The sequence below is a fragment of the Bos mutus genome, chromosome 1, assembly GCF_027580195.1.
Source record: "Bos mutus isolate GX-2022 chromosome 1, NWIPB_WYAK_1.1, whole genome shotgun sequence".
In the NCBI taxonomy this organism is placed as follows: Eukaryota; Metazoa; Chordata; class Mammalia; order Artiodactyla; family Bovidae; genus Bos; species Bos mutus.
In genome coordinates this window covers 152,345,921-152,372,466 of record NC_091617.1, presented here as the reverse complement: position 1 = coordinate 152,372,466, position 26,546 = coordinate 152,345,921, and the positions used below count along the sequence as shown (strand labels likewise).

Below are 26,546 nucleotides of genomic sequence, written 5' to 3'. Positions count from 1 at the left end.
TTTTTAAGATTCTTTTCCCGTAATAGTACAGAGGATTGAGGAGAGGTCCCTGTGTCCGCAGTAGGTTCCTATTAGACTACTGATTTCTTTTCAAACAAGGGTAGATGTGTTGCAGATGATGAAACAGTTCTCATTTGCAAATGTCTGAGTGGTTGTTTCTTGTCACTGTCCATTTTTTCTAATCGTGGACAACGAAAGCACACAATTACCACATGGGTCTATCAAGTTTTTCTTGTCAAGGGGAGGCTTTAGTTTCAAAAGGCACAAAGCATCTACAAGCAGGAATTAATATGTGTGCGCTCACTCACTCAGTCGGGTCCAACTCTTTGCGACCCCATGGACTGCAGCCCACCAGGCTCCTCTGTCCACGGGATTTGCCAGGCAAGAATACTGGCGTGGGCTGCCATTCCCGTCTCCAGGGGGATCTTCCCAACTCAGGGATCAAACCCACATCTCTTATGTCTCCTGCATTGGCAGGCAGGTTCTTTTCCCACTCGGGAAGCCCAAGAATTAATATATTTAGGTCCTAAATGTCCACAGAGATGGAACAGGAAAATAAACGATGGTGCAGTCAGGGTCAGTGCACGGGGCCCGCGGCCTGAGTGGTGACTCAAGCTTTACCAGGACACACCACGCATTTATGTCTGCACGCCGCCCATGACTGCTGTGTCCTACAGCTTGGACAAATGCCCCGCAAGCTTCATTATTTACTATTTTACAGATATGTTTACAATTTTACAGAAAAAGCTGGCAAATGCATGGTAGAGCGTATCCTGAAACACACTGCAGTCAGTAAAAAACAAACTCAACACCAACTACATCTATGAACAGGGCAAGGGGTTCGTGATACAACAGTGAAGATGTTTTATTTCCAACTCTGACTCCCAAGGTGCCCAGCACGGTGGTGGCAGGGGTGGGTAGCATCCCTCCTCAACCTCAGGGCCCCGGCTTCTCTGAAAGTCCCCCCTCCTCTGACTTAGCCAGGGCTCCCTGAGACCAAAGACTGCCGAGGCCTGAGGAAGGGATACGTCCCCTTCCCACCCCAGTCCTAAAAAGGCTAAGAAATACTGTTTGGGAAGGATTAAGGCTAAAGCATGCCCATTTGCCCTAGGTCAGTCTCCCTACACAGAGTCCCAGAACCAAGCAGAGGGCCCCACTGAGGCTGGGCTGTGCTGGGTGGGGCTGGGACCCCCAGGGAGAGCTGCAGAGGGAAGATCCCGGGAGTAGAGCTAAAAGAGCTGTGCGGGGTGAGCCCCAAGCACAAAACTTGATCTCTGATTCCTCGCAACACCCCCATTAAAATGAAGAAAAGCAGCAGAAGAAAGGAGTCAAAACCCCACCACAGACAACGGGCTTCCCTGGTGGCTCAAACGGTAAAGAATCTGCCTGTGTTGTAGGAGACCTGGGCTCAACCCCTGGGTCAGGAAGATCCCCTGGAGAAGGGAATGGCCACCCGCTCCAGTATTCTTGCCTGGAGAATCCCATGGACAGAGGAGCCTGGTGGGCAGCAGTCCATGGTGTCGCACAGAGTCGGATGGAGGAGCTGACACACAAAGAATGGTAAAGGGAGGACACCGGTTGAGCAGAGATTCAAACACATTCTGGAAAAAAACTGTAAACAGAGGGAAGACTGGAGAGGGGGAGGGGAGAGGGGGAGGGGATGGGGAGCACCCCGTGCCGGCTCCTCCACCCCGCTGCTGGGTGGGAGCACAGGGAAACCCCCCTCCCCATCCCAGTCCAACAACCTCATTTTCAGATGTGCAATCAAGGGTGAAAAATTCAAAGTGAGTCACTCCAGCTCAGGGCGGTCGAGACCGGGATGGCTGTGCGTCCCCCACAACCCCACTTCAAAAGCCGAAATGGTGAGGGGGTGGGGGGGCTCTGAGCATAAAGAAGCACAGCCTCTTGTTACCACACACGGAGCCCCGGGCTGACCCTGGCTCTATCCCAGCCTCCCCTCCCCATTCCAGGTCGCACTTCGCTCAGACGTCTTCCTCCAGGACTGACTGTGAGTTACCCCAAGGGCATCAGAAGGGCTGCTGGGATGGACGGCACGTCCCCCTCACCGACAGCTCCAGGGCCCTCCAGAACTACCCAGCCCCTGCAGAGCGCCTCCACATCCCCAAGCAGCCACCACTTCCCCCCACAGACAGACAGAAGCACAGGGATGGGACTGAACAGATAACTCTTCGTTGACTCTCAATGAGTCCATATAAAATAAACCTGAGTTAAAAAATGTTTGAAGAAGCCACACCCAGCAGAGGAGGTGACCTTACGCACTCGGTGAAGTGTGTTACGAAAAAGCTGTTTGCAAGGTGGTCAGGGCCTTGGCAGAGGCCTGGAGAATCTTCAGCTCTTCCGTCCGCAGTGTTTCTACCAAAGTCAATTGGTTCATCAAAGCCACTTCTTCATCCTTCATGCGAGAAACCTGGAAGTTATTTTTAAATGGTTTTTTTTAGTGTAGTAAAATACACCTAAGATTTAAGACTCTAACCGGTTTTAAATGTACAATTCAGTGGCACTAAGTACATTCACAGTGTGTGAAACCACAGCCACCATCTGTCTCCAGGACTTTTTCATCTTCCCAAACAGAAACCGCACCCATCAAACATTAACTCCCCACCTCCCCTCCCCAAATCCCTGGGAACCTCTAGTCTGCTTTCTGTCTCCATAAATTCTGGAATACCAGACGTCTCATTTAATTTGAATCATACAGTATCTGTCTTTTCATGTCCTGGTTTATTTCACGCAACACAATGTCGCCAAGGTTCAATAAAATCATTTGTTAATCACAGCAATGTTTTCATTCAAATGAGCTGCTGCTGCTGCTGCTAAGTCGCTTCAGTCGTGTCCAACTCTGTGCCACCCCATAGACGGCAGCCCACAAGGCTCCCCCGTCCCTGGGATTCTCCAGGCAAGAACACTGGAGTGGGTTGCCATTTCCTTCTCCAAGGCATGAAGGTGAAAAGTGAAAGTGAAGTCGCTCAGTTGTGTCCAACTCTTAGCGACCCCATGGACTGCAGCCTACCCAGGCTCCTCCATCCATGGGATTTTCCAGGCAAGTGTACTGGAGTGGGGTGCCATTGCCTTCTCCCTCATTTAATTAAAACATTCACTACACAAACGGGAAAAAAGTACCTTAAAAATCTACGAAAAAGAATTCACGCACTAATTTACCTACTAAAAGGTGTGTGTGTGCTGTGTGCTAAGTCGCTCAGTCATGTCCGACTCTGTGACCCCATGAACTGTAGCCTGCTAGGCTCCTCTGTCCATGGGATTCTCCAGGCGAGAGTGCGGGAGTGGGTTGCCAGGCCCTCCTCCAGGGGATCTTCCCCACCCACGGGTTGAACCGTCTCTTACATCTCCTGCATCGGCAGGTGGGTTCTTTACCACTAGCGCCACCTGGGGAGCCCACTGAACAGTATAAACACATGTTAAGAGTCAAAAACACAGATTACGTCAGTGTTTATTTATTAAGGCGTTAACAGCACCCCAATAAGGTGGACTATTCCTATCCAACAAGTACAAAACAACTTCTCAATCAAAACACTTAAGAATGAGATATTCTAGAATCATACCTTTCGAAGCACAGCATGAGTCTCCTCTATGAAATAATGGCATATTTTCTGGGCTACGTCCAAACTTGCCTTCTCATTTGTATCAGAAATTATTTCCCCAAGAAGTACTTTTTTCCAGCACGTACTAGAACCAAAAATATTCAAGAAGGTCATTTCAGCAGGTTCTCAGAAATAAAGGCTTTTCCACTTCAACACTTGTCCTGTTTTTCCAAAAACATAATGAAACTCATTCCATCAGCGCATTCCTTCAAACCTCCTGCCAACGCAGGTCCTGTGTTGAAGCAGACACAGTAGACAAGAAGGAAGGAACCCTGGGGATCAGAAGCAAGGGGCTGAGTTTCCTAGCATCACAGTCCTTTGGCTCACAAGCAAGCGGAGCCACGGCCACCGGCCACAGGGAGGGGACAGAGGATGGACGAAAAGGCGAGCCCACAGCCAGAGGACCACAGACTAAGGAGCAGAGGCGGCGGGTTTCATTTTCTTCAAATCACAGCGTCTCCTTTAAACAACAACAAAAAAAATGACAAACTCAACACAGGACGTTTCAGAAAGTAAAGTGCTCTACAGATGGAAAAGAAGTCTTTTTCACCATGCTGGTCATGCCAATTTTATACAAGAAAGTCTGCAGGAAAGGGGGCTCCGTGGGCTGGTGGGGACAACTTTCTGCAGGCAGAACAGCGCTGCCGTGCCCGGACAGGCAAGACGCCGAGCCGGAGGCGGCCAGGCGGAATCGACACGCCCGTAGAAGCACAAAGAGGAAGGAAGCGGGGTGGAGGACAGGTTCCGGACGCGGAGACTGTGGATGTGGGCAAGGCGAGGAGGAAGAGGCAAGGAGAGGGCTGCACCTTCCTAGTGCAGGGCACGAGAATCGCTGAGAAATTCCCCACAGCCCCCAAGCCACACTCGCATACAGTCTCAGACGGGTCTCTAGAGACGGTGGCAACCTCAGCAGCAGGCTGGTTCTTGGGAAAGGAGGGAGGGGAGGGAGAGAGGGGGAGCAAGAAAGAAAGGACATTCCTTTGCGCTGGGTGCAGTGTTTCCTACTAAACCGCTATCTGTTTTAACCCTCACGACTGCCCAGCAAAGAAAGCATTATTATCCCCACCTTTTAGACACAAAGAAACTGAGAATCCAGAACAGTGAAGAACTGAGCCTAAGTGACAGAGCTAGTGAGAGGCAGAAATAAGCGTGCAAACACCAGTCAGGCAGAATCCCAAATGCACGCTTCCTCTGCCACACCACTCCAGTCAGTCAGAAAGAACTCCAAGGGACGGCTTCCCTAGTGGTCCAGGGATTAAGAATCCGCCTGCCAATGCAGGGGACACAGGTTCGATCCCAGGGCTGGGAAGATCCCATGTGCCTCAAGGCAGCTACGCCTGTGTAGCACAACTGCTGAGCCCACGCTCTAGCGCCCGAGTCACGACTACTGAAACCGCGCACTGCAACTACACAAACCCAAGGGCCCTAGAACCCGCTCTGCAACAAGACAAGCCGCCCCGATGAGAAGCCCACACCGCAACTCGACAGAGCGACCCCTGCTCTCCTCGACTAGAGAAGGCCCTCCTGCAGCAACCAAGACCCAGAACAGCCAATAATTAAATAAACAAAAAGTTTTCGATTAAAAAAAATAATAATAACTCCAAGGGAAGCAAAGAGGCCTCAGCAGGAGCCCTGGGAAACACCCAGTTGCTTTTTTTAATCCGAGGTTAACATGTCTTGAAAAAGCACTGGTACCTTTTTCCAAGGAAGATGCAAAGAAACTTACATGGTGGGTACACATGAGATAAAATGAAACGGAAGACAAACGGGATGGGCGAAACAAGACAAAGGAAAGACACGGGGAGGAAAGATGAGATGGCGAGTCAGGGATGAGCCCGTGATGACTCGCATGCCTTAAAATCCGGCACACTTGGACGGACCACAGATCAAGTTGCCTGAGTTTTCTAGCAAGCAACAAGACGAAGGAAGTGTGTCGGATACAGAATTCAGCGTCTGCTAAGAAAAACGCACGGTTTCTGGCGTGGAGACCTGGGAGGGAGTTTTTTTTCCTCCCAGAGTCCCTACAGAAACGTAGGAACGTCGCGAACAGGAACGTCGCAGGCGTGACGGAAGGAGCGCCGGCCGCCGAGCTGGGGACTAAGTCTCGGCGCTGAAGCACCGAGTCCCCGCCACAGCTCGAGGACGGTTCCGCCACCTGCAGGATGTACCCGCTCCGGTTTCTCTCAGCTGAGCTCCTGCTGAGTAGTGGGCATTACTCCTCCCCGCCTCCCTCGCAAGGGGCTCCAGGGCGCGCAGCACGTTCCTCTGACTACGCCTGCCACGCTAAGGGGAGGACGAGCAGCCTCCCGGGAGTGCTGAGGACCCAACCTGGACGCGCGTCTCCAGCGGGGGCTCCTCTACCCGCCTGCCCTCTGAAGAGACCCAGGCCTCTCCTCAGTGGGGGTCGGGGTCTGCCCGCAAGACGGAACCGGGCGGGGTCCGTGCTCAGGAGCCCTGTCTGCTTCTGGGGAAAAACCTCCCTACTCAAAGACTCTCCTGTGACCAGCGTCAGTGCGCACACTTTCTGAAGTGTTCACCCTGAACAGCGAACTGCAGGTCACCCGGGTTGGGGGGAGAAATATCTGAGGAGAGGCCAGTTCTCAGGACCATGCACTCAGATTATGAGTCTAAAACAGATACTTCCAGAAACCGTAGAAAGCTAGACATTCCCCCACGTGGGGCGAGTTACACAAAGAATGTGCGTGCTAAGTCATATCTGTCAGTCGTATCTGACTCTTCGCGACCCCATGGACTGTAGCCCCCCAGGCTCCTCGGTCCATGGGATTCTCCAGGCAAGAACACTGGAGTGGGTTGTCATGCCCTCCTCCAAGGGATCTTGCGGACCCAGGGATTGAATCCGCGTCTCTTACCATCTCCTGCATTGGCAGGTGGGCTCTTTACCACTAGGCCACCTGGGAAGCCCACACGGAGAATAAGCAGCCCCAGTATACAAGGGCACTTCTTTCTCCTCTGAAATGGGGCATTTGAGTGTCGGCCAAACCAAAAGCCACAGTTACGTCCAAATTGTAGTGGCAGCGGGTGACCAACAGACAGGGCACTTACAATTCTTCAGCTTCCAGACATAACAACTTAAGAGCTGTGAGCAGCCGCCAAGACGGTCCATCCCATCCAAACGTCAGATTCCTAAAGCAGAAAAAGGACAGGTGTATGTATCGATCACTGAATCTCTGTGTCCTACACCTGAAACTAACTCAACAGTGTAAACCAACTACACTCCCATACAAACTAACCCTAACCCTAAAGTTAATTTTTAAAAATGACCAATCTGTCACTGCGACACTTCACTGCACCCCAGTAAATGGCTCAGGGGCCACACATTTTTTTAAAGGGGCCGTTAAACATGGTGCAGCCCGCAGTCTCAGTCACAAAGACAAAAGAGAAAAATAGGTCTGCAAATACTTAAGTAGAAAGCTCTTTTGATCTGGTAAGAAGCTGAAGCTGGATGAGGAGACCACAGTGAGACAGATGAAGAAAAGTCCGGGTTGTCCCGAGGATCAAACCAAGGGTGGCATCACAGCTAGCTGGCCCTCACTCTGCTGCTGGAGCAGTGAGAGCTCAGTTTTGTCTAAAGCAGAAAATCCGCAAGGGGGGGAAGGGAGGGTCTCAAACCCAGTTGATCCCATTTGGTGTGGAATCACCTCAGCACCTCCCATCCCAGGAGCACGCACCCGGTTGCTGGTGACTGACGGCCAGGCTGGCTTGCAGGACTAATGCCACGCTGCCTGACTGCATGACAGCAACAAGCACTCAGGGCCACCAGTCAGTACATACAATCATTTAAGACGTCAAGTTCCTATCTCAGGTCCCCAGAAAAGTCTCTTGACAAGTATCTTCCCCTCCTTGTGCCCCACCACACATCAAGCACAATGTACTATATACAAAGAGCTCAATAAATAGCTGTCTGTCACCAGATCTGAGCCAGAAGGCCTCTCACACCTTTGAAAACCCGAACTCTCAATTTTTCATCAAAATTTCCTAAAGGAAAAATTTCAAGAGAAACACTTACTCTATGAAGTCATGATCCTCCAAAATGGAAATCTTTTTGTTCATCTGTTTAGCAGTGGATGGAAGATATTTAACAAGTATATCTGCATTAAAAAAAAAAACAAAAATCAGGCTGCGATATAGAGCATAAAATTCAGGCAAAAAGGGAGACCCTTCTCAGCTTACTTTCCATCCCATCAGCAATTTAGACACATGTAAACAATTGTACCTCTTTCACATAAAAAAAAAAAAAAAATCTAGTCTTTTGGTCCAACTCAATGAGGTCACGACTTAGCCCTTGAAAGGATACAAGAATTACCAGACAGCAGACAGAACATCCGCTACCTCAGCTCCTGCTCCCACAAAGCAAACCAACCCACAAAGTCGGGGAATGAAGACATGACAGGACCAGTGGGAAGCCACACCCACTGAAGCACAGGCTGCAGACGATCATCAGGAAATGTTTCCAGGCTTCAGGTTTTTAAAAGTCAGAATTCAAAACTATCTGGATATTAATGATTGTAATCATAAAACAACTGAAAATGATGATGCAAAAATTGACAAAGCTTTTTGGGGTAATAGGATAATGAAGGATTTTTCTATTTTTTATAAAATTTCTTTTTATTTTTTCTTACATGCAAAAATAAAGTGTGAATTTTGTTCAAAGTATTTAACAAATCAATACTGCATGGTCATCAATATTAAAAGTTATTCTGATAATACAATGCTAGTCTCAAAGCTAGCTTTCTAAGAGACCCAGCAATACCCAGTTTTTGCTGTTCTATTTCATTTTGAAAAACGGCATTACTACTCTAGCTAGAGGATGGAGTGGTAGCACTTTGACCAAGTTTCTATTTCCACTAGAACTTATATTAAAATTACTTCAAATTATACACTCGGTAAATCTCCAGCCATTTCTTCAACGCCTAGAAAACTGCTTCTCTGCTGCTTGAAGGGAAGGGAGAATACATCAGCCTTCCATGTATTATTTTTAATACTATATTTGGAATTTTTACAACTTTAATACGTATTTTTAAAATATGACGACGATGCTAAGTAACAAATGGAATCCATTTTTTTATCACGGCCTTAAACCCCCTCAAACAAGGGCTGTGTGTAACATATTTATCCTGTGATTGGTGCAGTGTGATTACACACAATGGGTGTTTCGTAAGTCCTTTTTACTTGGAACTCTCTCACCCTGCACTTTATTTTTTAGAGTGCTTCCATTCTTTCTTCAGTATCCCTTTACTTATTGAGCTGCACGAGGCCTTGCTTGCGGCACACAGCATCTTCACTGTGTCCTGCGGGGTCTTCAGCTGTGGCGCGCAGGCTTAGTTGCCCTGCAGCATGTGGGATCTTAGTTCCCCAATCAGGGATCGAACCTGCGTCCCCAGCATTGCAAGGCAAATTCTTAGCCACTGGACTGCCACGGCAGTCAAGTGCCCCCACTGCTCTATCTTTAGTGACAATGTCTCAGGACAAAATTTCCATTTCTCGTCATCTACAAGTACTCTATTTCCTAGGAGTTTTCCTTTGCTTTCATTCTACTGTCCGACCTAATGCAAAAAAACTTTTCTCAGTTCTTAACCTCAATATGGATCAAAGCTACGTTGCTTTTACTTCAACACTGAAATGACGTGGTCGGTAAGAACTGGGATAGCTCTACCTAGGAGAAAGTAACTGATACACATTTTAAGGTTTTGTCATTTTTATAAAAAAACAACCAGATTGGTAGCAGGGAATCCAATTATCTTAGTGATGAAACCAAAGTCAGTTCCAACCTTTAGAGACATAAACACAAGCGTGAGGATTGCTGACGCAGACAAATCCGTACTCCAGGAGCAGGCGGTGGTTATCGTGGGGGCCGTAGCAGATGAAAACCTCCTTGTGTTTGCCACAGCGTGTAGCCGTTCTAATTTCATAACAGCGAGTTTCCTCATTAAATGCTGCTTTTATCTAGAAAAAAAAACAAATTGCAAAACATGTCTCTTAAAGCAAAGCAGAAAATCAAAAAGATTAACTGATTACATTCATTTAAGCAAGATGCAGCTTTCAAGTCCTCAGTACAGAATGTACCCACATGAATAAAAAAATGCCACATCTGAACTTCGGCCTCTTTGGTTTGCCTTAATCTCAGTCCACTGGGGATATAGTCATCTCCTTTAGGAGAGGGCAGAAGCCTGGGGATGAAGAGGTCTCTAGCTGACTCCCAAAGTGGGATCCCTTCTCGATTTCCCACAAACACCCATCCAGTCAGAACCTGTTGGCTGAACACCACCTCCGTGCCAGGCCCTGTGCTGAGCACTGCGGTTACACCAAGTGCAAGGTAAAAGCCCTGTCCCCCAAGGCTAGAGCTCCAGGGGCAAGCAGCAAGACCCTCAGCGATCACAGCTAAACCCTGAGAGCGATGCCACCAAGTGTGGACGGAAAAGAGACAGGAAAGCAAGTGAGGCTTTGGTCCCAGGTCTGAAAGGATGAAAGATGCTGCCCCCTGGGGAGCTGCTGGTTCAGACCCTCCAGGGGAAACGGCACCAGGCTCTGTGGGTCTGGAGAGCAGAGTCGGGAAATGGGGCAAAGGAAAAGGATGCCAGGAGGTGGAGACAGGTCAGGAGGAAAGACAGGAGCCTACCAGACCTGACGGCAGGGAGGCTGACCAGCTGCCCCATTCCCTGGGGCTCTGCTCACTACTCCGGTCGCAGGTTCTACACGGCCCTATTGAAACCGAACCCAGGTCCCCCGGTGGATGTCTCACCTGGACGTCGGGGCTGTGGTTCAGCAGATCCAGGTAGGGGGCGAGCGCGCAGGTGTCTGGCTCTGGGGAAAGGCACAGCAGCGGTGGGCGCTTCATGTACACAGCCCTGGTGTTGACGGCGCACCAGGCCCACCGCAGGGCGCGGTAACTAAAGATGGTCTCAACGGCCTCAGAAAACAGAGGCTGCAGCGAGGAGAAAAAGCCTCGAGAAGAAGAAAAGAACTCCCACACGTGGCTTCTCTGCTCCCAGGCCTTTGTTTTCAAAGGGTTGGGAAGAAGATTCACCACTTCCGGCTCCAAACAAACTGGGCAGGTGTAGGCCTTTGGTAAAACCTCCAGGTAAGGCTTCCAGGGAGACCGATCCCCAGCATGCTTCTCTGACACTAAAAAGGTGCACAGAGCCAGCAGAGGAGATGGAGGAGGCTGCCACCTTTTAAAATGAAAATCCAGATTGGAGGAGTTACTTTGATTCAAAATATGGAATAAGCAAGAGATGCAGACACCTGAGGGCTTAGTTCTGCTTCCAGAGGGGCTGTGGCCAAGTGGTCAGTACACTCCATGTTCACCGAATGCATCCAAGAGAGGGTCTTCCTTCCTCAAGGGCTCCTCCCGGGACCACCCCCAGTACAGAGGCCATGAACAGGCCACACTGACACAAGAACTGGCTCGCTAACCTGAGTCCAGCTTTGTTTGCAAGAGATTACTTTCTGCAAAAACCTCTTTGCTTCCAACTCTGTTCTCCAGTTTTAAAGCTGTTGCTAGAATTTCACTTGTTCCACTTTAGTAAGGATATAAAATTGGGGGATATGGGGAGCAATTGATAGAAAGAACCTAGACCTTCCCCATTCGACACGGTACCCACTGGGCACCAGGAGCTATTCCAATTCTTGCTTTTTAGTTAAATAATATTGAAAATTCAATTCCCCAGTCATAGGAGCCACATTCCAAGTGCTCGTCGGCCATATGTGGCTACCATACAGGAGAACTCAACGTGAAATACTTCTATCACTGCAGAGAGTTCTACTGTGCAGTAATAACCCAGGCAGAAAAATGAATAAGCTCATTATATACCTGTTACAGTTTGGAAGTTTTTGGTCTTAAACTCCCCCATTCTATTGCAAATTATATACTGCAGTATTTTTGTTTATTACCAATAAAAAGAGCTCATGTGGCATAGGTGTACTTAGAAAAGTTTTCATTAATCCTTCAAAATTCAGGTTCCTATATAACCATGCATTCTACTCAAAACTCCAGAAGGATACAGAAAATGTTAATACCAAGAGCATCCTTGCCTCTACTCAGGCTCATGAAAATATATCAGCCTTCTTACAAAAGTAAGCCAGAGGGGCTTACCGTGGGTTGAGAAACAACATAATCTTTCTTCCTTTATCATTTAGAAACCTCTTATGCTGAGGACCTTCCTCAATCTGTCCTCGAAAACCCACCCAAAAGAAAGAGACCCCCCCTATAACATCAGCCAGAAAGTAGTTTTCAGCTCCTATGTTGGCCTCTTCTCTTCTATGCCAAATCTAACCAGCTCCTTCATATTGTCAACAGCTCTTCATAGCTGAAGGAGAATTCAAGCAAGTACAGTAAGGGTAAAAATAAAAGCGTAAATAGCATCTGTCAAGACCCACAACAGTGGGAGAGGAGTGGAGTGCTGAGTCAAGGCACTCAGTTATGGTTTGTGTGTCTATGCTCCCATGCAATCCTCATTTTTTGGTAAGGTCAGCTCAGGATTCAAATCCACTTCCTAAGCAGCCTATTAAAACCTTAAAAATGCAGTTTACCATGAATTAAGAGCCAACTTCATAGAATCAACTTTTCACATCACTTCTGACATATACTAGCCACATGAAGGGACTGGGTCCTAAGGGACTATGTCTTAGCTGACATACTTTCTGACGATACAAACTTGAAAGGAGAAACACTCGCGCCAGATGAGCTGGTGAGCGGTCACTTACTTAGCAATGTACGCCCCTAAGTAGCTTCTGATCACTGTGTCCGTGGTGAGTAGGCAGCTCTCAGGCAATGAGATAATCGTCTGTCCCTCCTTACCAGAAAGAAAGTAAAGTTTAGAACACCCGTGCTTGGGGGAGGACCTGAGTGAATCTTCTGAAGTCCCCGATTCCACAGTCATCTACTAAGAACCCAGTGGAGCCCAACCATAGACAACCAAAGAGCTTCCAAAGAGCCCGGGGACGGGCTCCCCGGGCCGAGTCAGCAGACACGGGCAGAACTGCTCCCACGCCGGGCACTACAACCCCAACGAGAGTCAGAGGTTAAGGGTGTGACTGACACCCACCACCAGTCAACCTTCCATCAGAAAGGAATGCAGAAACACTGACTCAAGTCATAGTGTTCCTTCATGTTCCTACACCAGGAAACAGTGCCACCTACAGGCAACAGACAGAAACCACACCAAAAATTTCTTCCAGTGAAATGCATGTGCCCGGTCATTCCCAGTAATGACCTATTCGCCATATAACCTGTAACAAGTACCTGAATTCGAAAGGGCAAGGGTGGCCCCCCCCAGCACAAGAATCTCACTTGATCACCTGCAAAAGTAGAGTTTTCAGTTTCTCCCACTGAGACAGAAACACAGGAAGAAAAATTAAGACACCAAGGAACAGACCAGTAGAAATAAAGCACTAAGAAGCCAGATAAAAGATCCTGCTTTCATCATAACTGACACCTAAATAGGGGTTAAACATCTTGGCCAAAAATCTCATTTCAGTTTCTGGTCTCCTCATCTGTCAATCAAGACTGAGCTGGGACTTTCCCTGTGGTCCAGTGGTTAAGAATCTGCCTGCCAGTGCGGGAGACATGGGTTCGGCCCCTGATCCGGGAGGATCCCCCATGCCACGGAGCAACTCAGCTCGTGCACCACAATGGCTGAAGCCACCACACTACACAAGGAGCGGTCCCTGCTCACTGCAACTAGAGAAAGCCTGTGCACAGCAGCAAAGACTCAAAAATTAAAAAAGAAAGACCAAAGACCAAAAACAACAACAACAACAACAACAAACATTTAAAGAACGATTATCTTCACACACAAAAGACTGAGTTGGTACGGTCACTAAAATCCCTTCCTGCTCTGACATCCCATGTCAACAAAAAACCAAACAAACCAAAAACAACCCTCTGAATACAAGGTTCTATATCTTGATTGAAATAAATGTCTTCATCATCAAAACCCTATCAAACTGGACACTTAAAAATGTGTGTATTTCACTATGTGTAAAATATGTCTCAATTTTCAAAGTTTTTGCAAAAAAGCCACATTTGAAAGTACGTGTAAAGTAACTGCCAAGTATCATTTCCTGATCCAAGCAAAAACTACCCAGAGTCACCACTCTATTTATCAGAGGTATACTTCTCCCCCTCAAAGTCTGCTAGAGAACAGTCATATACCTCCCCTCAAAAAGAAAGATACTGCACAACAATGTGAATGGTGAATGTACTTAGGACTATTCAACTGCACACTTAAAAATGGTGATGATAATAAATTTTCTGTTGTGTGCATTTTACCACAATTAAAAATGAAAAAAAAATTATGATAGCATAATAGAATTACAACATTAAAAGCTACCATTCTTTAGGTTAAAGATACAGACACAGCTGGGTTTTATCTAAATTAAGGAGTAAACATAAAACAGTTTTTAAACAGAAAATTTAAATAATTACAAATAAGGAATGCATGTCTAGCTCTACAGAAAACTGTGCACTGGCTGTCCTTTAAATAGCACGGAAGAACTAAAAGAGACCTGGCAGAGCAGCTCTGTCATTTACTTGCTCACTGTCCAGCCTTGGAGACCGAAGCCAAGAGGGTCAGGGGCCTCGCTTGGCAGAAGGGGACCCCGGGACAGGCTGAGAGGTCCCCTCCCCTGCCTGCTGGGCTGCTGGGTTCTACCTACTACAGAGGCTCAGATTTGAGCGGATCCCCTCCAGCCCCAGCCCACACTCAGCACATTTAAAACATGATCAGACTTACAAACCTGCTGTGGCGGAGACGGCCAGTCGTGCACCCCAACGCGCTCTCCCTTCTCACCCTCCCTGGGCGCTGGCAGGTGAGATGTGGCTGGAACTTTGTGGATGAGCAGAAGCCTGCCCCTCCTCACCCCCTGCTCCCTCCTGCTACACGCTGGAGCTACACCCTGGTACTACACCCTGGAGCTCAGCTGATGGAGCCCGGACCACCACACCGGCTCAGGACCACCTACCCAGGCTCGTTGACCTGACTACCAAAGAAACGTGCGCTCCGTGACATTGGCTTTGTTTCTTGCACACAGCCAACAATTCTAACTGACAGAACTGTATTCAAACCCATCCATTAAGTTGAAAAAAAAAAGTATGTCTAAAATATTTTTAATTCATTTGACTTGAACCCCAAAACCAAGCAGAAAAATCCACTTTGGGTTTCAAGGTGAGAGAGAAATTCTCACCTGCAGGGACGTCTTGCTCATCAGTCCTCTTCCTGTACCTACAAACGCACAGAGAGAAAAAAGATAAATCCTATGACAGCTTCAAGGTCTTAGAGATACTATTCTGCATAAGAGATGTGGGTGAACTTCAAAATGACACAAAGCTGAAGCAGAGTGTGTCGCATCCTTTGACTCCCTGGGGAAACCAAGGATCAAGAAGCTATTCGGGATGATGTCTCAACCTCCTTTTGGGTTTATGATCCTTGAAGGGCAAAATCCGCCTTAGACACGACACCTAAAGATTATCGCCTTCAGGCAGCTCAGGTGCTGGGTCTTGGACGGGCCACCTGAAGCTGGACTCTCTCCCCTGGGGTCTCCTGGCCAAGGTGGGGGACCAACTCCCCAGGATGCCTACCCAACTTCGGAGGCTGGACCCGCAGGTTACTTCTACCCATTACCAGACCCAGCGTTCCGCAGGAATGATCTCCAGTCTTTGGCTGAATGACCACTAAAGCCCATTCAGGTGCCACAAAGCCTGGGGCTGTGCCCTCCCCTCCCCAGACAGGCAAGCCACGAGCCATGCTCTCTTTGACCTGACAAGCCATAAGCTGTGCTCTCCTTGACCTGACAAGCCATGAGCTATGCTCTCAACAGGATAAGCCACGAGCTATGCTCTCGACAGGATAAGCCACAAGCTGCGCTCTCCTTGACAGGACAAGCCACGAGCCGTGCTCTTTGACCGGACAAGCTCGGTGAGGTAGATCCAGAACCAGCTGCTCCCACGAGCCAAGGCCTTGACCAGAGCACAGTCATGACACTAGCTTCCCCGGTGGCTCTGGCAACACCACCGACATCCGTAAGTTTACCTTCCGTGCCCAGGGCTCCCCTCCTGCCAGTCCGCTGACAGCTTTTCTCAAACAGATGGACACGATATGACCTGTAATCATTATATGAAATCTCTCTAGTCTTCTCAAAACCACAGTTTCTGACTTTTTTCTCTCTGCTGGTTGCTGTGGTTGTTCAGTCACTAAGTCATATCCGACTCTTTGTGACCCCACGGACGGCAGCACGCCAGGCTCCCTCTCCTTCACCGTCTCCCAAAGTTTGCTCAGACTCTCAGATGGGAAGGAATATAATACAGCAAAAGTCAATGCCTGTAGGCCTAATGGGAGATTCTGGATCATGAAGAGAATTCTTGACTCGAGTCCAGAATCAGGTGTCTGGCAAGTTTAATCTGATGAGTAGTCCTTCCTACCTAGAAGCATACTGTCTGCTCGAACACATGGCTCTGATTTTAAGAACTTAATTTCTTTTGTGTGTCCCACAGTAAAGTTAACCATCCCTGTGGGCCAAAACCTTTAAGAACCCTTAAACGGGAGGAATTTTTTCCTGTGGAGTCCCTGGTGGCTCAGCCAGTAAAGAATCCACCTGCAATGCGGGAGAGCTCGGTTAGATCCTTGGGTTGGGAAGACCTCCTGGAGAATGGAATGACTACCCACTCCAGTATTCTGGCCTGGAGAATTCTCTGGACCGCACAGTCCATGGGGTCGCAAAGAGCCAGACAAGACTGAGCAACTTTCACTTTCATCCTTTAAAAAAATCCATGTGCTAATTTAAGTGGAAATTCCTGTCTAATACATATATGAACAGAACTCGGCAGATGGAATAAATCCAGAAGGTACTTTACCTATATGTCCCCTACATAGTGGTCAATAGACCAGAAAACAGATGACAGTAACTTGCACTTACTAAGGCAAGGTAGGAAGTGCTCATTAGAATGTTATTAGACTACTCACTGCCTTATAATTTCTGCTGCTATCTATCCAAGAGGCCCAGATTTGGACAGTGCTTTTAGTGTTAAAAGGAAATATTAGAAAAAAATAAAATAAAAATAAAAGGAAATACCAGGGTCTGCCCCCAAAACATAAATTAGATCCAAGTCTAAAGACTGAATCCTGCTTTTAACTTGGAATCCTGCCTTGACTCTCCACAAACTAATTCCCCAGAATTTCATACATTTTGACAGAATCCCATGAACTTTCTCTGCTATCCTACACTGATTAAGAGCTAAAGATATAGAAAACACTTAGGGAAGGTATTGTGGACTGAATGCTTGTGTCCCCTTAAATTCATATGTTGATTTCTTAACCCCCAATGCAATGGGTTTGGAGGTGGGGCTTCTGATAAGTGACTAGGTCATAAGGGTGGAGCCCTCACGAATGGAACTTGTGCCCTTGTAGGAAGAGAGAAGAGAGTTCCTCATGTGAGGACACGAGAAGATGGCAATTCACAAAGCAGGAATCAGTCCTCACTAGATACTGAATCTGCCGAAACCACAGTTTTAGACTTCTCAACCTCCAGAACTGTCTGAAATAAATTGCTGTTTAAGCCACTGGGTCTATGGTAATTGGTTACAGCAGCCCATACTGATGAAGGTTCCTTGCCCCCAGAATTGTAAGTGCAGGCCTCAGGCACAGCAAGTCCACTCTGGACACTGCTTTTCTCTTGATCATCTCAAAGAATTCCATCCGGGACTTCCCTGGTGGCCAGTGGTTTAAGACTCCTCCTGCCAGTGTAGGGGACACAGGTTCAATCCTTGATCTGGGAAGGTCCACATGCCCTGAAGCAACTGAGCCCACGCACCAGAACTACCAAGCCACGGCACAGAGAGCCTGTGCTCTGCAACGAGAAGCCTGTGCCTACAGCTACAAAGTAGCCCCCCAGCCCTGATCGGTGCAACCTGAGAAAGCCCACATGCAGCAACAGAGACCCAGCACGGCCAAAAATAAATACATTTTTTAAATACATTTATTAAGGGAAAAAAACTCCATTCAGTAAATCTAAGAGTATGTTTTTTTTACTAGGCATTCCCCAACACACAGCAACAGAAAGTTAAACACTGTGTTAGAGGCTAATAAATATGGTTCGTCATCATAAAAATGGAGCAATCCTAACAGAGAATGGTTCAAAATCAAGTATGTTAGCCCACAGTCATCAGGTATTACTAACACATAGGGAACAGCTTCACACACATCGCCTCACTAGACCAGGAGCACATGAGGTAAACAGTTTATCTTGAGGGCGGATGAGGAAGGCACTGTGCTCTGAGTTCCATTACCTAACGGGCACCTGAAAGGTCACTTTAAGGGCCAAGGGGAACCTTCAGAGGCTCACAACTCAAGCATTCTATAAGGCGAAACGTCTGCACCTGCCCTGTGATCCTGAACTTCGAGGCCCTCAGCTCACAACTGTCTCTGTGCTACAGCAAACCTGAAACCCATTTGAGGAGCACATCGGTCCTCTCGCTGGTGACCGCAAGCCCACTTGTGGACAGAGCTGGGTGGCCCTGTCCGCAGGCACATGCCCATAACTGCCAGCTCCCCGACTTCTGTGAGAAAATGTTCCAGAAGAGCACGCTGACCCAAACTTCATGACAAATTTCTCAATTTTCGGTAAATGTTAATCCAACCTCCACAGGGAAACACCTAAACTTTCAGAAAAGAGTATTCACCCGTCCCTGTTCAGGTGTCTGTGGACGCCAGGGCCACAGAGGGGCTCCTCCTCAGTTAAGGCTTCCCTCAGGGCTCCTCTCCTCGAGCCACCCACCCAGGGAACAAGCACCCCCACTGCTTCTCTGGAACCCGCTGGCCTGAGAAAACTCCTGGGATATACCTGAGCTAGGGGATAATCCCATCAGCTGCATGGGCTTGAAAATCTCACGAAACCACCACGAGCAGGTTGATAGGATCACAAGTCCCCACGTTACACAGTGTCTTCCCTACAAAATCCCAGTGAAGACATTTCCCTCACGTCTACATTCTAGAAATACCTATAGCTCTGATGAGTAAACAAGTTAGTTGTGCTTACAGAACACTAAGATTCAGATAACTGACCATGTACACTGGGCTGCTGGACAGAGGAGTCAAATTGGCAGCCCACCTCTGACAGGGGTACAGTCAGTTCAGTCACTCAATGGTGTCCGACTCTTTGCCACCCATGGACTGCACCACGCCAGGCCTCCCTGTCCTGACCAACTCCCAGTGTTCACTCAGACTCATGTCCATTGAGTCAGTGATGCCATCCAGCCATCTCGTCCTCTGTCGTCCCCTTCTCCTCTCGCCTTCAATTGGGGGTACAAGATGTCATAATTATGGCTTTTAGGTGTTATCCTTATCCCTGCCTTCATCTTATTTTTCTATTCTCATTTCCCTTTTCTAACTTTTAATTTTATTTCACCATTTCAGAATTTCTGTCCATAAGCCCCTTAAAACTCATTTTCCAAATAAGGTAAAGTGTAAATAAATATTGCACCTACAAGGCAGGAAGCCTGCCACACAACAGAAGACGTGCTCCCAGAAAGAATACAGCCCGCCTGCGAGAATCACCCTGGTTCTCCCATCACCTGGGCCCATGTGTCTCTCAGGAGACAGGTGAATGAATGCCAGATCTTACCTGGAAAATGGGCAGGTATCAAGGTTGTATCTTCAAACCTCCTATCTTTCAGCCACTTCTTAAGCTCTATAAATTCAGGCTTGTAGCTCTCATTCACTAATCAAGAGAGGAAAGAAAACCTGGTGACTAAAATCACTATATAATTGGATCACTCCAAACTGACAAGATGACTTTAAAATTCATACGGAAATACAAAAGACCTGGAATAGCCAAAAACACTTTGAAATACTGACCTCAAAACTTTTTATCACTAAAAATGACAGTAACTAAGATTGTGTGATACCGTCATCGAGACAGAAAAAGAAATCAATGGAATAGAAAAGAAAGCCCAAAATAGACCTACACATATGCTGACAACTGTTTTTTTTTTTTTTTTTAATGCAAAGGCAATTCCATGGAGAAAGGACAGTTTTGTTTTGTTTTTTAATAAATACTGCTAGAACATTTGGAATAAACAAATCACGGACTATAATTCATGTTAAAACAAAGACCTATTGATATACGTTAACAACACAGAATTATCTCAAAATAATTATGCTGAGTAAAAGAAGACAGATTTTTAAAAATGCATACTATATAATTAAATAAAACCATAAAACACAAATCAATAGTGAAAGTCCGAAGATGGAAGAAAGGAGGGTTCAAAAAGGGGCCAGATCAAAGGATTACCAAAGGAAATGAGAAACTTCTTAGGGTGATAAATACCGTTCACATCTTGACCTTGGTAATGGCCTCCTGTGTGTATACATATGTCAAATTCTATCAAATGTGTGACATTCACTGTGGGTCAGTTATACCTCAATGAAAGTGTTTTCTTAAGAAACATATGATCCAAAATATACGGCTCCTAAAATAGGTTATCACAACCTAGAGTTCACAGTAAGAGCACTGAATAAGCAACTACTACACTCCCAGCACTGCTAACCACTGTGGAGGACGTCAACATGCTCTTTACCCTCGAGAAGTTAATGTTCTGGTTGGGGAAATAAGACTTCCACAAAAACCAACTGGAAAACCAGAAGGTCCTGAAGAGTAATAGCCAAGAAGCATGGAAACCGGGTGACATTAGTGAGAACTGGAAATGGCATTACCGAAAACATGAGACCTCAACTCAGTCTCAAAGGTTAGAGAGAAACGCAACAAGTTGGGAGAAGGGAAGAAAGCAGGTTTGGCTGGAGAAAGACTACGAGGAATGGCAGATGTGGGGGACGCTGGTAGAGAACACACTTTTAGCACAGGGAGTGGCGGGGGGCGGGGCACTTAGAAAGGGAGCTGATGGCGAACAGCATACAAGAGACAATGAGGCTGGACTTCCCTGGTGGGCCCGTGGCTGAGACGTCACACCTTCCACTGCAGGCGGCATGGGGTCCATCTCTAGTGTGGGAACTAAGCTCCTACATGCTGCGCAGTGCGACCAAAATAAAGAAGACAGACAGAGGGTAATGGGTCTTTAAAATAAAAATAAAGACAATGAAGATCCTGGAAGCTCCTAAACCAAAGAGGCAACAGTCCCTTAGGAAACTCAGACTGACGGTGGCAACTGGAACTACCAACAGGAAAGAAAAACAGCGATGTGATGAACAGCCGGCTGAGGTCACCTCTGGGTACAACAGAGAGGGAGAAGTTAACCTAAGAAAGACCAGGTGAGAGTGAGTGGGACATGGCCTACAGGGCAGAGAAAGCTATGTAGTCAAAGACAGCCTCTGATGGTGCTGACGAGCTGTGGGTCAGCGGGGAGACATTTTGCTAACTTTCATCAAAAACAACAAGTGCACTTATGCAGTCCTCTCCAGTGGGCCAAGGGCCTTCACATACAGTATCTCGCTCAGCCTGGGTGACACTGAACTTGAAATGATAAACTTATGTCCAAACACTGATAACCTATAGGTAGTGAGAGGTCAGGCCAAGAAGCAGAAACCTGGGAGTCATCCCCAGAGAAGACAAAGCTGAAGCAATACATTTGTAATCCCATAAGCATTTAAAAGAATAAAATTGCACTATTACAAAACAGGATTCTCTAAGGGGGCTTCCCTGGAGGCTCAAATGGTAAACAACCTGCCTGCAGGGCAGGAGACCCAGGTTGGGAAGAGCCCCTGGAGAAGGGAACAGCTCCCACCCCAGTATTCCAAGTATTCTCTATGAACACTGCTTATGTGCCTTTGAGAAAAGGTCTGTGTATCTGTTAATATCAACCAGCAAAGGATTCCTTTTTTCATCACTGGCACCAAAAGAATCAAAACTGTACCTCCTCTTGATTCAGAACTTGTGAAGAGTTTTCGTCTTCTGATCCGGCTTGTTCTTCCTCCTCCGTTCTTCATACTAAAAATGCAGTTTTTGTTTAATTGTCCAAACTAAAACAAAAAGCATTTTCTTTGCTTTTCTTTCCAGTTGTATGACAATCACTGTTCTTTGTACCTGTAAGGATATAAATATATAAAACATTTCTCTAAAATGTTTTTGTATACAAATTGTTTACACTATGAGCTAAATCATGATCCCTGCGCAGTAATAGAATTACCATTATATTGGTCCCTCTAAAACAGTTTTATCTCAACTTCCTACTAAATGCTGATTAATCATGGAAATTCTCATTATCAAGTTCATAATTGTGTGCACATCTCAATGCTAATCAACGTTTACTAAGCAACAGCCTAACTGTACTCTGAATAAACAGTAGCCATGCACATGAAAAGATGCTCAATGTTACTAATTATTAGAGAAATGCAAATCAAAACTACAATGAGGTACCATCTCACACCACTCAGAATGGCCATGATTAAAAACTCTACAATGGAGAGGGAGTAGAGAAGAGGGAGCCCTCCTACACTGTTGGTGGGAATATAAGTTGGTGCAGCCGCTATGGAAAACAGCATGGGAGGTTTCTCCAGAAACTAAAAGCCGAGTTGCTATAGGATCCAGCAATCCCATTCCTGTGTATATATCTGAACAAAACTATAATTCAAAAAGATACATGCACCCCTATGTTCAAAGCAGCGTTATACACAATAGCCAAAGCATGGAAACAAGCTAAATGTCCACCTACAGATATGGTGCATATATACAATGGAGTACTAGCCACCCATTCAAAAAAAGAACGGAATAATGCCATCCGCAGTAACATGGACAGAAGCAGAGGTTATCTAAGTGAAGTGAGCCAGAAAGGGAAAGACAAATACCATGCAATGCCACCTATATGTTGACCTAAAATATGACATAAATGAACCCACCTATGAACAGAAACAGAGTCAGCAGAGAGAACAGACTTGCGGGTCCCCGGAGAGGGAGGCGAGGACGGATGGACTGCGTTGAGATGCAAACAGTTACATACAGAATGAACGAACAAGGCTTAGTGTATAGCACAGGGAACTATATTCAACATCCTGGATAAACTATAATGGAAAGGAATATAAAAAAGAATGTGTATGTGTGTTTATACATATAAATATATATATAGAATCACTTTGCCGTACAGCAGAAATTAACACAACACTGTAAATCAACTGTACTTAAAAAAAAACAAAACAAAAACCATTGCCCCCATTTGCCAGGAAGTTGTACAGGAAGAAAAAAGGATTCTCTTTCAGTGTGAAGTAATAATTTGTTCTTAAAACCAGGATCCTGAAGTAAACATAAACTAAGTAGGTGGCTGCCAGAGATTAGGGAGAAAATGAGAACCAAGAGAGCAGACAAAGCAAAGAGATGATTATAAAATCTACAGTGACCACTACAGTTTCTACATGATACTTCCTCAGAAATATAAAAATGAAATCCATGAATCACACTGGCATGATACAGGTAATGGAGTATTATGAAGCCATTAATTAAAAGTACCTATGAAGATAGAATAATATACAAGATACATTAAGTGAAAAAACAAAGTTGCAGAACAAATTCAAAGACCCCTTATTGGTCTCTGTTGGGCACATTTTCTGTTTACAAAACAGGAGGATTTTACGAAAATATTCAAAAACGTACAAGGGGAGGGGGCTTTTACTATTCCTTCTGTAACTTCCTATTCTGACGTGTACATATATATATATATACACACATATATGTACACATATATATATATGAGTACATAAGTGACATAATCCTAATATTACTTATGTGCGTATTATGTGCACTTTAAGACTTCCCTGTAGCTCAGACGGTAAAGAATCTGCCTGCAAGGCAAGAAACCCAGGTTCAGTCCCTGGGTCGAGAAGATCCCCTGGAGAAGGAAACACCAACCCACTCCGGTACTCTTGCCGGAGAATCCCATGGACAGTGGAGCCCGGTGGGCTACAGTCCATGGGGTCGCAAAGGGTCGGACACGACTGAGCGACCAACGCTACTAGTACTACGTGCACTTTAACCAAACCACTGTTTTTCTTAAGTTACTAAAAATTACCAGGCAGCCCATGAATAAAGAGACACGAATCCCAGGCTCTGCTACTGTACTATTCCTTCCCAGCGATGGAAGGTTCAGTATTTGATCGACCAGAAGGTGGAGTCGGGCCCCAGGGCCCACCCCGGCTCGTCCCCTCGGCGGCCCCAGAGCCACTGCAGCGCGCGGGCCGGGACGCCTCCGCGCGGACCCCCAAGACCCGAGGTCCGGGGAGCGAGGTGTGCACGTGGCGCCGGGGTGACCGCAAGGCTGGCGGCACCGTCCTCGCCCCCCGTTCTCCTACGCCAGACTTGAGGCCGCCCCTCCGTTGGCACACACTCCGCACCTACCCCGCCCCGCCCCGCCCCACAGCTCTGCCGCCGCCGGAGGACACAGGGCTGAGACCCCGGCCGCTGACAAACGCCCTGACTTAGGGCCCTTCGCGCCGAGGATTCTCGGGTCGACTTTCGCTAAAAGAACGAGCCCCAAATACTGGGGGGGCGTTAAATGTAATGCGCAGCGGCACGGCAGAGGGTGCACGATCTGAATTCAGCTCTCTTTTAAATAATAAAAGGGGAGCCCAGGAGAAAGCCGAGTCCCGTTACCCCGGCAACCGGAGGCCCCGCCCCGGAAGTTTGCCAGCGCACCTTGATACAGCTCCAAGATGGCGGTGGGTAGGCCCGAAGCGCGTGAACAGCCGGAACAGCACGCCAGTTGCTCGCGAGTTACAGAAGCGGGCCGCAGCAGCAGGGGGAACAGCCGAGCGCCGCCAGGCCCGCCTCTAGGCCACACTGACCCAAGTCCGTGGTCGCCAGGCTGAGCTCTCGGCGCCGCGGGCCTCCGCCTACCGGCTTGCACATGCGCATTCTTCCGGGGGGAGGGATGGAAGGGGACGACACGGCTGACAGAGCTAGCTAGGGTCGTCCGTGGCTGGACTGCAGGTCCAGGAGTAAGGAAACCTTGTGGCCCGTGGACCAGGAGTCTACGCTCTGAAAGCCGACCTGGAGCTTCTTTCCTTCCGTAGTTCCAAGGGAGGAGCAGCCAAGTGTGCGTCTGCCAGGGCGGCCACCGGGCCCTCTCCGTGGCCCACCCACTTCCGCCTTGCCGGGCGGGGCCGAGGCCTTGCAAGGCCAGGCTAGCCCCCATTTCCGGGCTGACTTTGCTTCGACCCTCACTCAGCCTGTCCGTGGGCCAGAGTGCCCTGTCGCGTTCCTCTTCAGCTTAAGGGCACTTCAGATCATCTGGCCCAGTTGGCTGTCCCAGGAACAGCGTAACTTCTCCCTACAGAAGACGGAGTTCAATTGCTGCCCTACCCACTATTCAGTTCAGTCACTCAGTAGTGTGTGACTTTTTGCAACCCCGTGGACTGCAGCATGCCAGGCCTCCCTGTCCAACACCAACTCCCAGAACTTGCTCAAACTCATGTCCATGGAGTCCGTGATGCCATCCAAACATCTCATCCTCTGCCGGCCCCTTCTCCTCCCGCCTTCAATCTTTGCCAGCATCAGGGTCTTTTCCAGTGAGTCAGTTCTTTGCATCAGGTAGCCAAAGTATTGGAGTTTCAGCTTCAGCATCTGTCCTTCCAATGAATATTCACAACTGATTTCCTTTAGGATGGACTGGTTGGATCTCCTGGCTATCCAAGGGACTCTCAAGAGCCTTCTCCAACGCCACAATTCAAGGGCATCAATTCTTTGGTGCTCAACTTTCTTTGTGGTCTGTCACATCCATACATGACTACTGGAAAAACCCTAGCTATTGGTTTATACTGACTATAGGGACTTTTGTCCGCAAAGTAATGTCTCTGCTTTTTATTGTGCTGTATAGGTTGGTCGTAGCTTTTCTTCCAAGGAGCAAGCGTCTTTTAGTTTCATGGCTGCAGTCAACCGTCTCCAGTGATTTTGGAGCCCCAAAAAATAAAATCTGTCACTGTTTCCATTGTTTCCCCATCTATTTGCAATGAAGTTATGGGGCTGGATACCATGATCTTAGTTTTTGGAATGTTGAGTTTTAAGCCAGATTTTTCACTCTCCTCTTTCACTTTCATCAAGAGGCCCTTCATTTCTTCTTTGCTTTCTGCCACAAGGGTGGTGTCATCTGCATATCTGAGGTTATTGATATTTCTCTCCGCAATCTTGATTCCAGCTTCTGCTTCATCCAGCCCAGCATTTCCATGAAGTACTCTGCATATAAGTTAAATAAGCAGGGTGACAGTATACAGCCTTGACTACTCCTTTCCCAATTTGAAACCAGTCTGTTGTTCCATGTCCGGTTCTAACTGTTGCTTCTCGACCTGCATACAGATTTCTTAGGAGCCAGGTAAGGTGGTCCGGTATTCCCATCTCTTGAATTTTCCAGTTTGTTGTGATCCACACAGTCAAAGGCTTTGACGTAGTCAATAAAGCAGAAGCAGATGTTTTTCTGGAATTCCCTTGCTTTTTCTATGATCCAACAGATGTTGGCAATTTGATCTCTGGTTCCTCTGCCATTTCTAAATCCACCTTGAACATCTGGAGGTTCTTGGTTCATGTACTGTTGAAACCTAGCTTGGAGAATTTTGAGCATTTCTCTGCTAGCATGTGAGATGAGTGCAGTTGTGCGGTGGTTTGAACGTTCTTAGGTATTGCCCTTCTTTGAGATTGAAATGAAAACTGGCCTTTTCTAGTCCTGTGGCCACTGCTGAGTTTTCCAAATTTGCTGACATATTGAGTGCAGAACTTAAATCATCTTTTAGAATTTGAGATAGCACAACGGGAATTCCATTACCTCACTAACTTTGTTCATAGTGATGCCTCCTAAGGCCCACTTGACTTCACATTCCAGGATGTCTGGCTTTAGGTGAGTGATCACACTGTCGTGGTTATCTGGGTCATGAAGATCTTTTTTGTATAATTCTGTGAATTCTTGCCACCTCTTCTTAATATCTT

At 47.2% G+C, this 26,546-nt stretch overlaps 1 protein-coding gene across 4 annotated transcripts; it reads right to left on the bottom strand.

Annotated features, from left to right (window-relative positions):
• Positions 1-2,280: 2,280 nt before the first annotated feature.
• On the bottom strand, positions 2,281-24,713 carry SETD4 (SET domain containing 4). Of its 4 annotated transcripts, none has more exons than XM_070377672.1 (12): positions 24,267-24,709; positions 22,481-22,642; positions 21,499-21,668; positions 19,254-19,349; positions 14,823-14,860; positions 12,342-12,430; positions 10,378-10,807; positions 9,407-9,581; positions 7,645-7,726; positions 6,681-6,761; positions 3,579-3,702; positions 2,281-2,428 (listed from the first exon to the last, which is right to left on the bottom strand). In XM_070377672.1, exons 3-12 carry the CDS (start codon positions 21,569-21,571, stop codon positions 2,294-2,296), a joined length of 1,323 nt encoding a protein of 440 aa, XP_070233773.1. In that variant the 5' UTR covers positions 21,572-21,668; positions 22,481-22,642; positions 24,267-24,709; the 3' UTR covers positions 2,281-2,293. The 4 variants fall into 4 exon arrangements, with proteins under 4 accessions (XP_070233773.1, XP_070233781.1, XP_070233791.1 ...); XM_070377680.1 differs by having other exon boundaries at positions 22,481-22,553; XM_070377690.1 differs by lacking the exon at positions 22,481-22,642 and having other exon boundaries at positions 2,281-2,413; positions 24,267-24,713.
• Between the last annotated feature and the right edge of the window lie 1,833 nt (positions 24,714-26,546).